The following is a 12,057-nucleotide window of genomic DNA, read 5'->3' as shown; positions in this document are numbered from 1 at the left end:
CTCGAAATTCCAGGCTAATAAAGAAGGAGAACAAAAATCTTTCAGAATCTCGAATTCCTTCTCTGGTCGCTATTGACTTGCACACCTTCAATACTGCATTACATCAGGTATAGAAATACTCTCTGTAGGACGCATGGAACTCGGGTCTCTCTCATATTTCCTCTTAAAGTGTCCTATGGAGAGTTTGCTCTTAAGAATTGGGCAGGTTTATTAGTGGGATCTATAAAAAGTTTGTTAAATTTTGTTTTATGGTTCATTGCATTAAGTACCCTTATTACATATATATTTACATGAACATTTCCCAGTTTACAGTGATCAGTTTTTCATAGATTAAAAACTTGTGTGTGTGTGTGCATGCATGTGTGTAGCCTAGCTATGGCTTTGATATAACTATAGGCTTTATGGTAGTTTATGATATTTCACTGCATTAATACCAAAGTTGTTACCTTTCAAAGAGTGAAACTCTTTTTGGAATAGTTTTTTTTTTTTTTTTTTTTTTTTGTGGTACGCGGGTCTCTCACTGTTGTGGCCTCTCCCGCTGTGGAGCACAGGCTCCGGACGCTCAGGCTCAGCGGCCATGGCTCACGGGCCCAGCTGCTCCGCGGCATGTGGGATCCTCCCGGACCGGGGCACGAACCCGTGTCCCCTGCATCGGCAGGCAGACTCTCAACCACTGCGCCACCAGGGAAGCCCTGGAATAGTTTTTATTATCTTAAAATGTATTCTCCATTTGACACTTTTCCCCGGGGCAATCCATTCCATCCATGCTAAAGATTTTCTATTCCATATAGTCTTTTGCTATAATTCCTCTTATCTCTTCAGAATATTTATGTTTCTGCTACTTTTATATCAACAACAGTCATATCACTAAGAAAACTGGCCAACTTTTTAATCTCCTGAGCCGTCCCTAACTAACTACAAACTTGGGATATGAACCATTGAACTTTCCCTTTACTTCTTCAAACGGATTTTCACCTTTGCTTGATGCTAGGCAACTTTTGTTTTGGAATTCTCCATCCTCATTGTTTAAGGATTTCCATTTCATAGACAGCCCCTGTAGGTAGCCTCCTTCTTTATGCCCATGCTTTTTCCTACTGTTACTCTTTAAATTATTTTGTAGAGCTCTGCAAACAAGGGGCATGATATTGTTGAGGATAACAAATTGCAGAGGCAGTTACCCAGTGATTCTGAAAAAAACGTTTACAGACCGCTGCTGCTTTTGCCTTATCTCTTGCCAGCAATTTCGGGAGCAACATCGTCAAAGCTAAACAAATTCCTGTTGTGTGAAGATGAATCACTGCCACTGATTTTACATTGAGGGACTACAGAGTCTCAGGAAATGCCCGTATACTTCTAAACTTAAATATGGATTTTAAAGCTGCAGGATTTTCCACTTGCTCTTTGTGAGCACACTATTGTTCAAATCACTTTTCAGGGTTGACATAGCTCAATCTAGTTTCATGCAATGGAAGAAAGGCTTTGGCTGCCTTCCCACTTCTTCAATATTTTTATTTCTCGTTCGGAACTAATCCTTTTATATTTATACACTGGTTCTGCATTTTTACTCTCAGTTTATTTGTTAAATTTCCATTTGCATTTAAAATAAAGAAGAAAGTAGGTGTAGTGAAAAACACAAATTAACACCAAAGTAACACGAGCTTACGTCTGGAAAATCTGAGTGGAAAGAGAACAGGAGACTGAAAGCAAAAGGCCTGCTGGCAGAGGCTGTGACCTGCCTTGCAGTCTTACTTCATGGTATTCATCTGTGCACTAAACTACATTTTGTTTCTGTACATAACACAAACATTTTCACATTTATGAAACTCTATTATGTACCTCTGGAACAATCTGTAAGATAGATTTTGTGAGTAAAATATTACTTCATCCATGGAATCTGTCTCCACTCCCTCACCCCCTACATGCTTACATGTCTTATGTACTTAGAGACATAGCTTCAGATTTTTTCCTCTAAGCACTGTTTTCTTCATCCCACAAATTTCGATATGTTGTATTTTCATTATCATTCCATTCAAACATTTTTCCTTGTAATTTCTTCTTTAACCCAGTAATTATTTAGAAATGTGTTGTTTAATAGTTAGATATTTGGGCGTTCCTTAGATATTTTATTATTAATTTGTAATTTAATTCCATATGGTCAGAGAATATACTCTGTATGATTTTGATGTTTTTAGATTCACTGAGATGTGTTTTGTGGCCCAGCGCGTGGTCTATCTTGGTGAATGAACCTTGTTCTCTTGAAAATAATGTATATTCTTTAGTTGTTGGATATAGTATTCTATAAATGTGAAATCCAATTAAGGTTGATAGTGTTGTTTAGACATTCTATATCCTTGATGATTTTTTTGTTTAGTTCCATCAGTTCCTGAAAGAGTGCTGTCAAAATCTTTTACTATGATTGTGGAATTGTCTATTTTTCTCTTACATCTGTCTATTTTTGCTTCATGTATTTTAAATCTGTCTTATTAGGTACATATACATTTATACTTGCTTTGTCTTCCTGATACACTCTCCCTTTTATCATTATGAAATGTCTCTTTCTCTCATGGTGCTCTGTGCCTTGAAGTCAATTTTATCTGAGATTAAAGCAGTCACTCCAGCCTACTTCCACTTATTTGTTTCCATAGTACATCTTTCTACTTTCATTTACTTTCAACCTATCTGGTTTTGTATTTAAAGTGTTTCTTTCGCCAACAGCATATAAATTAGGGTCTTCCCTTTGTAGCTATTCTCTCAATTCTGATTCTTGTCATTGGAATGTCTGTTTGTTTTCCATTTCTGCTAACAAATTACTACCAACTTAAAACAATCTCCATTTATTATAGGTTCCATAGGTCAGAAGTCCAGGCACAGCTGCTGCTCTCCTTAAGAGTCTCATGGGCTGAAACCAAGATGTCAGCAGGGCTGCATTTCTTTCTGGAGGCTCACGCGGGTATCCGTTTCCAGGCTCATTCACGTTGTTGGCAGCATCTAGTTCCATGTGGTTGTGGGACTGAGGTCCCTGTTTCCCTGCTGGCTGGCTCCTGGGAGTTGTTCTCGTTCTCAGCTTCTTGAGGCCACTCACATTCCTTGGCTCATGGCCTAATTCCATGATCCTCAAAGCCAGCAACAGTGGTTGAACCTTTCCTACTCCTTGACTCTCTCTTACGTCCCCTTCTGCCTCATCTTTCTGACGTTCTTCCCATTTTAAGGGCACATGTGATTTCTTGGGCCCACCAGAATAATCTCCCTATCTTAGGGTCAGCTGATTAATAGCATTAATTCCATGTGCAAAGTCCCTTCACAGCAATAGCTAAATTAGTTTGATTGACTAGCCAGGGACAGGAATCTTAGTGGAATATCTTTAGAATCCTGCCTACCACTAAATATTTAGGCCATTAACATTAATGTGATTATTGATATGTTTGGATCTAGCTCTGTCTTTTCATTAGTTGTTTTTTGTTCCTCTGTTTTCCCTTTCCAGCCTTCTTTTGAATTTGAATATTGTTAGTATTGGCTTTTTGGAGATACCTCTTTGCATTATTTTTTAGGGACTTCTCTAGGGATTACAGTATACATAACTAATCTTTCATAGTCTACTTAGAGTAAATATTGTACCACTTGTAAAACGTAGAAACCTTGCAAATGTATTTCCGTTCCTCCCACCTGAACTTTATGTTACAGTTTGCATTTGTATTTTGTTCACATACATTGAAAACCTCACTATACTATGTTATACCTTTTGCTTTCAATAGTCATAAGTATTTTATGGGAAGAAAGTAGTTTTCTATGTTTACCTAACTACTTACTGTTTCTGTTTTTCTTCGTTCTTAAAGATTACAGTTTTATTTTCTAGTATTATTTTCCTTCAATCTGAAAGACCTCCTTTAGTGTTTCTTGCAGAGCAGGTCTGATGATGACAAACTCTTTTAGTTTTCTTTCATTTGGGAATGACATTATTTTGCCTTCTTTCCTGAAATATATTTTCACTGGATATAGAATTTGAGTTGGTAGGTTTAAAAAATTTCTTTTTCTCTCAGGACTATAAAGGTATTCTTTCTTCGTCTTCTGATCTCTACGATTTCTGGTGGGAAATTCTCAGGTATTTGAATTGTTACCCTTAAGTAATGTTTCATTTTTCTCTAGCTGCTTTCAAGATCTAATCTTTACCTTTTGTGTTTATTAGTTTGAATATGATATGTCTAGGCATAGTTTTCTCTGAGTGGATCCTTTTGGAGTTTGCTAAGCTTCTTGAATCTGTAAATTTATCTCTATTACCAAATTTGGGAAGTTTTTGGTCACTATTTCTTCAAACATTTTTTTCCTGCCTAATTTCTTTCTCTTCTCCTTCTGAAGTTCTAATGAATTACATATATGTTAGACCTTTTGGTGGGTATTTTCTCACAGGTTCCTGAGACTGTTCACTTTCTTCAATCTTTTTTCATTCTGTTTTTCAGATTGAGTAATTTCTATGGATCCTTCCTCAAGTTCTTTGACTACTTTGTCACTTCCATTCTGCTAGTAATTTTAAAATTTCAGACAATGTATTTTTTAGTTCTAAAATATCCACTTAGTTCTTTTTTAGAAATTCTATTTCTCTACTAAGAATTCCTGTCCCTTCATTCATTTCAAGTATGTATAAATTTCCAGCATCTGGGCCACCTCAGGATTGCCTTTATCTTTTGACTGCCTTTTCCCTTGAGAATGAATCACACTTTCCTGGATCTTTTTATGTCCAGTAATTTTGAATTGTATCTTGGATATTGTAAACGTTGTATTGTATAGTCTCTGGGTCTTGTTATAATCTTCAGGAGAACGTTGAAATTTTTATTTTAGTAAGCAGTCACCCAAGTTTTGTTTACACTGTAAATTCTGCCTTACCTTCTGTGAGAGGTGGTTTAAATCTCAGTTCTCTAAGTCTTTGTCATCCTAGTTTGCGTCTGTCCTGCACTTGTGTAGTTCAGGGCTTAGCTGGAGGCTTGTACAAGGGATTAAAATCTCATTCACTTCTCTAAATTGAATTTAGACAATTGCTATGCTGTTGGGAGCTATCCCATGCATGCATACGTACCTCAGGAACTGGACGGAGACTTCTGTGGGTTTATACATAGAATTAGAGGGTCCCCTTCTCTAGTTCTCTTCCCTCCGGAGTCCCCCCCCTACTTTTTGCCCTGCAGGGACCCCTTTTTCTGACTATAAAGATGGGGTTCCTTTCAGACTTCTAGCTTCTTGCACTTCTTTACGACTCTGAGACTAGGGCTTGCCCTTTGGGCAAAGTCACAGAAGTGAAAAACAAACAAAATTGGAAACCTACCCCCTTGTGAAGGGATACATCTCCAAGTTTTGACTCTTTCCCTTAATCCTCAGTTTTTTTTCTATTTTTTCTAAAGGGTTTTGTTTTGTTCGTTCATTGATTTTGGTGATAGGTAGACATGGGTTATAGTGGGTTTACATTGCCCTGGCACATCAGAAGTATCTTTTAACATATGTACCAACAAAGAGGTCAAAGAATAAGATGAAGCCCTTACTTCATCTTCTTCTGTGTAAGCAACTTGAGCTATGACTAGTTCCCAAGTTCTAATCATCTGATATTTGAACAAGAATTGGGATTTTGAGGAAGTAAGACTTTTACAATTACTGAGACTCTATAATGCTCATTTATTAACTTGTAGGTATCAGGATCTCCCCTGTCAGATGATTCAGAGGCCGATTTGCCTCAAGTGGAACACCAGCACTGACTGTCATTTTGGTTCTGAGCTGGGTAGGTCTGATTTCTCACCCTTGAAGCTGTGTAACCTTTCATGGGAAATATTTTGTAGCTTGCTGAAGCAACAAATTGTACAGCTGAAACATTCTCCAATGATTGACTCTATGAGAACTCTTGATAGACAAGGAGTTGTACTACTTAAAAAAACAGAAGTAGCTTTTGTCTCTGTGATGAAATCCCTTTTCATAGCGCTTGCATCTCTTGCTTTTAAACTAATCTCCTGTATTTTATTGGATACAGTAATGTGAACTTAGGGTGACAAGTGCTCCAGAAGGATATATACTTATCTCCCGTATCAGTCATTTGCCCTTTGGGTTTGTAAAGCAAGAAAGAGTAAATGATTGCCTGGTAATCTTTTTCCTAATAAAGAGGGATCATACCAAGTGATTGCCTTCCTTTTAAATATAACTTTTTAGTACTGAAAAATAAAAGAGAAAAAATCAGACCTTTTTGGACGATAATTTGCTATGTGAGTTCACACAAGTCATTCAAAAATAAAATCCTGCATTCTTATAACTGTGTTGTTGGAATTAACCTGTTAACCTCCACAAAGCATTTTGAATGTCTGTGACATCAAATGTGAATTTACTGTGATGTGCACAAATCTTAAGTTTTCATTTCTCATTTTTACAGGGTCCCTTCCAAGGGCCTAGTAGAAGTCGTTGCAATGCATTTGCTATACATACTGCATAAACTGCAAGCTCTATAAAACTTGTATCTATTTTGTCAAAATTAGTCATTATTTACACAAAAGGAGATGCTGTGCTATACATGGTAGTTTTGGTGGATAATTATCCTGAAGACTGTCTTTAAAATCTTGTTTTTTATACATATGATCTAAGGTTTTCTTAGACCATGTAATTCCTACCAATACTGTCAATATATACAATATGAGAAAGCAAGTGAGGTAGAAGTCAATTTCTAGAAAGAATATATGTAAACTGTTTGGTGGCATATATCCCCCTTTGCTTTTAGATGCTGCCCTAGCCCTTGAGATGACATCCTTGTGCAACAAAAGTGCTGATATCCTAGAAGCAGAGATTTGTGGTTTTGAGCCTTGACTTCTGAACTGACTACATTTTCTGAGAAAGGCCTTGCAGCAGAAGAAAAGACAAAGACATCCATGTGTTTCAAAGGAACATTGAACAACTGTCCCTTCCCAACTGTTATCCCATCACTTTTCAAGTCCACTGATGCTATTTCAAGACGTATCCAATGAAAGAATAGTGATAGAGTTCTTGTTACATGAATGTGTATTTAATATTAGTAGATCGTGTATGTAAAGTGAGTAAAAAAAAAAGGGAGAAAGAGAGAAGCATTTAAAAGGTCATGTTATTTATGCGTTGAATCTTGTGTGTTATTTGTATAAATGTGTACATTTATTTGGGAGTGGGTTTGGTGGTGGTAGGTGATAAAAACTAGGATCAGTTGAAGAAAATGAAAATAAACCTGGGATCAGTAGGAGAAAATGTTTCCTTTACCCTAACTTAACTATAAAACACATTCAAAAATCTTGCTTGTTTCTAGGCTTTAAGGAGAAATGTAACTGCTCTCTGTGGATAGATGTACATCTTTGGTTTCTGTGATTATTGTTGATGTTTGGTCAGTGTTATTGTGGGAATCTGGCCTCTCTGCTGATCTTCTAAGAACCACACTAAAGCAAATGTCGCAAAGAAGCCTTTTATTTCTAATGACCTAGTATGACTCCGGCATTGGGTAGTCCTCTGTTTTATAAGATTCTGGTGCTAATGTTCTTGTGTGTAGGAACGTGATTGGAACAAGAGTGGTGAAGGAGAATTTTGTACGTTTACCTTGGAGCTGCGTACTGTGCTTCTCATTAAAAAAAAGAGGTAGACATACAAAATTTGGGGATGGAAGCTGGGTTACCAATTGACTAGGGCTGATTACTCTTTTCTGGGCCAGTTGCTATGGAACTCCCCAGCTGGAGAAGTTTTGGGGAGGGAATATCCACTGTTAGGACTTCACTCTTGTCCCACTGATAGTTTGAAGGTGATACCAGACAGAACCTAGAGACGTTTCTGTCTCCTTGGGTCCTCCAAGGCCTCCCCCAAAGCTTTTCACAAGGTGCAAAGTCATTTACCTACAGCCCACGCATCTTTTCTAATGCGTTGGTTCACAACTTTTAGGTGGGAGAGTGAAACCAATTGGACTGCAGGTTTTGGTTTCTGGGTTGTAGGTCGTGCTCTGCGTTCATTATCTTAGAGGATGGTTGTTAAGGGGGCCAGAACTTGTGTGGACTTTTTTTTTTGCCTTAACCAATGAGCAATATGTTGTTTTTTCTAAAAGGCACTGGCTAGAACTTAGCCCAAACATTTAACTAGCACTTTTCTCTATTACTCTAAAGAGCTTAATATTGAAATTCTGACCTTAGACACTTGGGCTTTCAAAAGAGTAGGACATTCCAGAGGCAAAATAAGGAGCTCCAATGTAGAGTCTATAGGTGGTTCAACTGAAATTTGGTCTTGGTTTTGAAGCTCTATCTTTAAACTCTGACCAGGTGTTTGACTAGATTGGTGTGGCTAACATGCTGAACAAAATTAGTGTGTAAGTATTTGTAGGCTTCACATTAAAATATTATTATTTTATTTTTACTCTGAAAAATATAGTCAACAAACTCTAGCATGGAAAGCAGATAATACTTAAAAGCCAAGTGTTTCTCTAGCTTATTTCAATGTTATTTTTATGTAAAGATCAGTGTGAAAATATCACCCCAGTGTCTGAGGGTCCAAGATCAATTACCTTCTCATTTGCTTTTGGTATTTTTTGTTTATTAAAACATTGTGTGAACTTTAGAATTAAAGAACTAAAAGTTATTCACTCTAAGTCCAACTTGAGAATTGAGGATCGTATCTGGTTAGAACCGTGGCAGAACTTGAAAAAGAAGATTTTGCAAATTGGGACCATAGACACTGAACCAAAATAATCCCTTTTTTCAGTTTAAGATGACTTTACTTTGTCTCATCTACAAGGATATGATTAAGCCACTTACTAATAGAAAATATGTGTATGTACTGGTGGGGGGAAGTGGGCTTGCTGTGTGTATGTATGTTTTAAAATTAATAAATATTATATCTTACTGAGCTCCATACATGGTTTTTACTTGAATTTATTTAAGAGACCATGAATAATGTATACAACACCGTACAGTTTTAACAAATAAGTTTGAAATAATCTGTTAATTCTCTTTTTGAAATTTTGTATATAGGGGTGGCAAGTTAATTTTCTTGTACAGCCAGTGATACAAGCAACCTGGTCCTAAAGTACCATGTCTTGGTAAAAGTTGTGACAGACTTCGCTTAGAACCTGGTTCTCCTGATTGAGAATCCTTGCTTGGTTAGAATAGCTGACTTCCTATAGAAATGGGGACACGGAAGATGTGTTTTCTTATGTGACTGTCTCATTATTGGTTCCTTTATTTTAGTTGTGCTACAATATAAGGCTGGATCTGTACTAAATTATGAGTCAGACTAGACGGAAAAATGTGCTTCACTTGTTTTCTAAATGCTCCTCTATGTAACCGAACCACTGGCAGGAATTAGAAACACCAGCATCACTGCTTTTAAGGTTTTAAGGCTAGTCCTAGAGAATTAGACTAAATGGATTTTTCTCTATCGTTTTGTGTTGTGTTTTAGCATTGGAAATGGGTCCTTAACACTCCTCTATGTGAATGAAAAATTATGTTCTCACATTGCTTTTTAAAGGGTCTTATTTTCTCTCTTTATAGCTCCAGACATGAAGTAACTTGAAAATGTAATTACCATAAAGCTTATCTATTTCTTAACACGTCTTTCTGAGAAGTGCCTTCCCACAAATCACTCGTCATCACTTGTAAGTAACTTGTGATTTAGAGCTTTGTGTTTGTAGATGTTTGTGGATATCTGATATCGACTCTATTATATGCTGAGAAACAGAAAACAAAACAAAAACCCATCCACCAAATGTCATTTTCCTTTGCTTTCAGTGAAATTTTATTTCCCCCCATGACGTAGCCTTATCTAATCCCTACTTGTACTTTGGCATGCCAGATCATCTCCTGTAGAAGTGAGGAAGGTTCTAGCGAAACTTTGAAAACTGTATTGTTGGTTAATGTGAATTAAATAAGAGTCGGGCTTCCCTGGTGGTGCAGTGGTTAAGAATCCGCCTGCCAATGCAGGGAACATGGGTTCGAGCCCTGGTTTGGGAAGATCCCACATGCCATGGAGCAACGAAGCCCGTGAGCCACAACTACTGAGCCTGCGTGCCACAACTACTGAAGCCCACGCACCTAGAGCCCGTGCTCCGCAACAAGAGAAGCCACTGCACGCAATAAGAAGCCCGCGCACCGAAGAGTAGCCCCTGCTTGCTGCAACTGGAAAAAGCCCGTGCGCAGCAACGAAGACCCAACACAGCCAAAAATAAATTTAAAAAAATTAAAAAAACAAAATTAAATCAAAAAAAAAAGAAGGAGTCAGGGAAATGAAACCAAAATATTTCAATTCAGCATGTCTTCCTGTCCCTACACTAGTGTAGGCTCTCTTATCAGTCAAGAGAACAGGTTTTTAATGTCAGTTTACCTCCATTTAGCTATCTCCATGCCTCTAGTTCTGGAAAGCGATCTCCATTAACATTGCCACTAGAATTTAAAACAATCCTTCCATCCCACAGCAATGTTCCCATTGGTTACTTCCCTCCTGAACCTGCGTTTAGTCTTCTTCCTTAGATCATCACTCCTTTTGCTTACATGTATACCTACCTGTCTGTCTCCTCCACTGTATATTTTTTAAGTAGAAAAGCTGTTTATTAAATTGCTCCTAGTCCCTCCAGAAGAGTCAGGGCCAGATTCTGAAGGCACACGGGCAAGTACAATACCCAGTGTCACCGCCCCCACCAAAATTTCTGTGTCTCTAAAGATTGGGAACTACATCTTATTTGTCTATTTCTGTTCCACACCATCTAGCTCTGTGATTTCTACGTGACGATAATAATAGTAACCCTGTGAAGGTAGGAATGTTAGTCATGGTTTAGAGGCAAAGTGCAGTAAGTCCTCTACCTTCAATTTTTTGAACTTTCAAAGTTGTGAACGTGCGTTCGTGTGTCCAGTCACGTAAGTTAGTTCACATGTCTGGCGTACATTGTCACGTGCGTGCATCCTCTACCAGTGGTTGTGCTTTTGTGTACTTCATTGTACAGTACTGTATAGAGTACAGTATCTTTATTTCAAGCCCAGGATGCCTGAAAGCAAGCGTAAAAGCAGCAGTGATGTAGCTGGTACTACTGTACTTTTCAAGGTACTGTACTGTAAGATTAAAAATGTTTCCTTTATTTTTTGTGTCTGTTTTTTATGTATTATTTGTGTGAAAAATATTATAAACCTATTACAGTACACTACTGTGTAGCCGACTGTTAGTTGGGCACCTCGGCTAACCCTGTTGGCTTTATGAACAAACAGGACTTAACGAACGCGTTCTTGGAACGGAACTCATTTGTATGTAGGGGACTTACTGCATAGGCTTTGAAAGTTACTCAGTGTCACTCAGTAAATGATAGAGCCATGGGTGTTTGTTGAAATAGATATATGGTCATGATTACTTAGATCTGGAATCAATTAAAATGTTTTTCGTTTAGATAATAAAAACTTTGGGAGCTTAGGCTCCTGGAGCTACACCCATCCTCGTCCACTTACAGAGGAGGAAGCATGTTTCTCCAGCCATAAACAAAACTTCACTTTACTCTTATTAAGCCAGATTTGGATACTGCTCACCTTGAATCAAGCATTGTAGCCAGGGGAATGGTGTGCACTGATTGGCTTGGGGCTCTGTTACATTCCTTTGCTTGAATTAATAACAAGAGCAAAAGGAAACAGGATTATACTGATTGGGTTAGGCTAATGACAGCCTACCCATGGAACCACCAGGCTTCTGCAGAGCTGGGGAGGCATACAGGACATGGATGCTGGAGAAAACAGTCACAGTGCTCACCAGATAAGGATGTTTTGAAGCTGCAAATGTATGTTTCCTTTTAGATTTTCACCCATTCTGCCAAATTGTCCTCCAAAAATGCCGTACCAATTTCCATTCTCACCAACAGTGTCTGGGAAAGTACCTCCCCACGCCTGGACTATGGTAGATAATACTACTAATAATTTCCATGTGGACCAATCTGCTGAGTGAAGATTGTCTTGCTTTAGTTTACATTGTCTTGATTACTACTGAGGTTACACATGTTTTCATAGATTTTTTCTTTTTAGATATTTATTGGTCACTTGGGTTCCTTCTTTGAAGAAAGGATACTAA

General features: G+C 37.8%; 1 protein-coding gene across 6 annotated transcripts in view; it reads left to right on the top strand.

Moving 5' to 3' along the window:
* The window catches only part of CDKL2 (cyclin dependent kinase like 2), a 35,550-nt gene extending 26,681 nt beyond the window's left edge, over window positions 1-8,869 (top strand). For 4 of the 6 annotated variants that reach the window (XM_073805345.1, XM_073805344.1, XM_019932726.3 and 1 more), the window contains 3 exons: window positions 1-107; window positions 5,670-5,758; window positions 6,740-8,869. In XM_073805345.1, the coding sequence (XP_073661446.1) occupies window positions 1-107; window positions 5,670-5,735 (173 nt within the window). In that variant the 3' untranslated portion in view covers window positions 5,736-5,758; window positions 6,740-8,869. The remainder of the gene's footprint in view (window positions 108-5,669; window positions 5,759-6,739) is intronic. The other 2 variants (XR_012332039.1, XM_073805347.1) reach the window with 1 other exon arrangement.
* Window positions 8,870-12,057: the final 3,188 nt, after the last annotated feature.

Source organism: Tursiops truncatus, chromosome 5 (assembly GCF_011762595.2).
Source record: "Tursiops truncatus isolate mTurTru1 chromosome 5, mTurTru1.mat.Y, whole genome shotgun sequence".
In the NCBI taxonomy this organism is placed as follows: Eukaryota; Metazoa; Chordata; class Mammalia; order Artiodactyla; family Delphinidae; genus Tursiops; species Tursiops truncatus.
The sequence above is the reverse complement of the archived record's forward strand: the minus strand, read 5'-3'. Positions and strand labels throughout refer to the sequence as shown.